Source organism: Monosiga brevicollis, genomic scaffold (assembly GCF_000002865.3).
Source record: "Monosiga brevicollis MX1 MONBRscaffold_32 genomic scaffold, whole genome shotgun sequence".
Lineage (NCBI taxonomy): Eukaryota > Choanoflagellata > Craspedida > Salpingoecidae > Monosiga > Monosiga brevicollis.
Window position 1 is genome coordinate 346,415 of NW_001865069.1, and position 3,118 is coordinate 349,532.

Below are 3,118 nucleotides of genomic sequence, written 5' to 3' on the forward strand. Positions count from 1 at the left end.
CTCTCTCTCTCTCTCTCTCTCTCTCTCTCTCTCTCTCTCTCTCTCTCTCTCTCTCTCTCTCTCTCTCTCTCTCTCTCTCTCTCTCTCTCTCTCTCTCTCTCTCTCTCTCTCTCTCTCTCTCTCTCTCTCTCTCTCTCTCTCTCTCTCTCTCTCTCTCTCTCTCTCTCTCTCTCTCGCTCTCAACCATGGCTTGACTGCGCCTCTTAGCGTTTGGACCCTGCTTCTCTGCCCAGTGCAGGCATGGCTAACCAGGGCATCCGTCATCCCGGTTCGATCTTGACCTGTTTCAGGCCCCGCTTTCAAACGGCTTTTCTGTTTGCCCTGAGCGTGTTGCTTTGAAAGCGTTCTTCCGCTTGGGCTTTTGCTCTTGTTCTTGCTTTTGGTTTATCTTCCCTTGGTAGTCCAAAATCCTGATATCAGATGGGGCGTTCTTTCGATTGCTTAGGAAACCGCTTCCATGGCCACGTGGATCCCAACGCGGAAAGCCGAGCCACCAACCCCAGTATGTTGCCGCATATTATTCTTGCCGTGGTGTCTGTTTCTGTTTGTTTCTCTTCTGCTTCTCCTTGGGCCAGCCGAGTATGCTCACTGCCACGGCCCTATGCGGCTGATTTTTGCATTCCAGTCAGCCTTCCCTACCACTTGGAGCGTCAAGATCCCAATGCAGAGAGCCGAAAGGCAACGAGTCGTGCGTCAAGCCCTGAGCTTTGCCTCGTGGCGCTGCATTCACCCACCCCAACCAGCCTCTGTGTTTTGTTGCCCTTCACTGTCTGTATTGCTCTCCACGTGGATAGACGGGCTGCCCTACCATCTCGATCGCAAGAACCCCAACGCGGAGAGCCAGGCCTCCAAATCCAGTCAGTGCATTAGCACGCTCTTTTCCATCATACGATCTACTGGTTGCGGGCCATCTAACCGCTTTTCATGGGCCTGTTTTTGCTCGCATCAACTTTCACAGTCGACCTGCCCTACCATCTGGAGCGACAGGACCCCAATGCTGAGAGCCAGCGGGGCTCGCGTGGTACGTGGCTGTACCCATCAATTTTTTGCTGGCGTTTATCACATCTCACTCGGCATCTTGTCGCTAACCTGTGACTTGATTGTGCTTTGTCGTAAACAGTTGCAGTAGGTGTACCCCACCTGCAACGCCAGGACCACAACCAGGAGAGCCGTCCCTCCACCTCAAGTCAGTCTTTGCCCCCGCTTGCACATTGGTGTTTGAGCGTAGACAGAGCATGGAACATCTTGCAGGTTGTCGACATCAGCACTTCAATGTTGTAGCTCATCATTTGATGCCTCCTAGGCAACCTACCCAATGCGATGCACAAGCGCGCGCTGGCACCCCCTGGCGGCTTTACGCACAACATCTTTGGCTAGAATGCTTCGGCGCTTTCTCTGTGTATTTCCGCCCCCTCTCCGTCTTTTGGCCCTCGACGTCCTGAACTCTTTCCCCTTGGTGAAGATGGCATGTCGTTCATGACCGTTGCATTTGAGAACAAAGCGGCAAACAGCGCCGTGCCACACCAGTACAAGTATCTCAGGTCTGGCACAGCACCAGTCCAAGTATCTCAGGACATGAGTGAGACGACTTGAGGCTTGGCCACACCCAGACCGAGTCCATATCTTGGAATAACCTTTCAGTCACTCTAACACACACTAGCACACACTAACACACACACTAACACACCGAGTACACACACACACCGAGGACACACACCAACGCCAGCCAAGACTTGTGTCAGTGATGTTAAGTTGTTTTTTTTTTTTTCTGCTTTTCGACAACAAAGCAAAGACAAAGGGGTTGAGAGCTTGCACTTTTCTTTTTCTTTTACTTTTTGAACGTTGGAAAGCGACTGCAAGCAAGCCACTGCCGTGCTCGACGAGACAGGGCATCTCGGCACGTTTGATGGTCGCTGGTGGGCACCCTCGAGGGCAGCGCTAGCACACCTGGTTAGCTGAGGACACAGGCTTGGCCTCCAAGTTGTATGTTGTGCACCTGAGAGACCTGCGTCGACCCACGCTTCATCATGGCTCGGCGTCGCAACGCCATGGTGAACAGCGGCTTCTTCGATTTGTACGATGAATACGACGATAGCGAGAGCGACCGTGACAGCTACCTGGACGAACTGTTTCCTTACTCCGCGTCGGGCCTTCTTTCGATTGATTCTTTCCAACCGCGCCTCTCGGAGGCAGCGCTTGCTAGCCACAAAGCGCGATGGGTCAGCGATGAGTTAGAGTCGATCAAGCGATGTATCTTTGAGGCTCAGCCGGTCCTTGACCAATTTGTGCGGAGCCATCAGCCCTTGCGACTTGGCGTCACCAAGTACGTCCGTTTACTTGCTCTCTGGAACCTCGCGCACGGGCCACGCGCCCTCCTCTTAATTTGCTCTGCGCCCTCATCTGCCCGTCTTGGTCCACTCAGATTTGAACTGGAGTGGCGCAGCTCCCCGGTCGAGCCGATTCACCCCGAGTTCCGGTGGGGCGAATGGCAGCCGTCCCGCCGTCTTGGCATCTTGGACGTTTTCCACTCCTGGCACGGATTGGCTGAGCTCCTCTCCTACCAAGGAGACGCCGTGTCTCCTATCACATTGAGGGGATGGTGCCCATCCCCTTTTGATTTTCAGGACCTCCCGCTCCTCCCTGGGATCAAGATTCCGGTTGTGCGCATGAAACCCATCCCAACCAAACCGGGCTACTTCCTTTGCGAGGCTGAGATTTTCGTATACTTGCCCGGTGCGTCTCGCAATGGCCAAGGCTTCACCCCGTTTGCTGGTCCGCCTGGTGCTCAAACTAGCGCTGTCACCAACTTGACCTTTTTTTTTTTTTTTTCGATTCACGTGCTTAATCAATCCCTGCACGATGCATTGTTCGTTGTTTCCACGCCTATATGACTTGACATGCCTTTCCGCTCTCCTATAGACATGAACGTCGGCTCTGTCGCTTCGCGAGCAGCCTGGGCGAAGCTACCCCAAACCTTGCCCGACATTCGCATTGCCACTCATCATGACCAAGTGGAGAGTGCTGCGGTTGACGGAGATCAGGTGGAGATTGTGCGTGTGCCTCCGCGCTGGACCCGCCAACACCAGCTCAATGTCGAAGACGTGCCCTCTGGCGAGAT

At 54.0% G+C, this 3,118-nt stretch overlaps 1 protein-coding gene across 1 annotated transcript in view; it reads left to right on the plus strand.

Annotated features, from left to right (window-relative positions):
• MONBRDRAFT_34243 (uncharacterized protein) overlaps nt 1-3,118 on the plus strand; it is a gene marked incomplete at both ends in the record, with an annotated part of 8,398 nt that overhangs the window by 2,198 nt on the left and 3,082 nt on the right. Inside the window, 10 exons of the mRNA XM_001749616.1 lie at nt 208-268; nt 446-502; nt 626-688; nt 795-857; nt 959-1,021; nt 1,121-1,186; nt 1,463-1,541; nt 2,060-2,323; nt 2,423-2,733; nt 2,920-3,050. Coding sequence (XP_001749668.1) covers nt 208-268; nt 446-502; nt 626-688; nt 795-857; nt 959-1,021; nt 1,121-1,186; nt 1,463-1,541; nt 2,060-2,323; nt 2,423-2,733; nt 2,920-3,050 — 1,158 coding nt within the window. The remainder of the gene's footprint in view (nt 1-207; nt 269-445; nt 503-625; nt 689-794; nt 858-958; nt 1,022-1,120; nt 1,187-1,462; nt 1,542-2,059; nt 2,324-2,422; nt 2,734-2,919; nt 3,051-3,118) is intronic.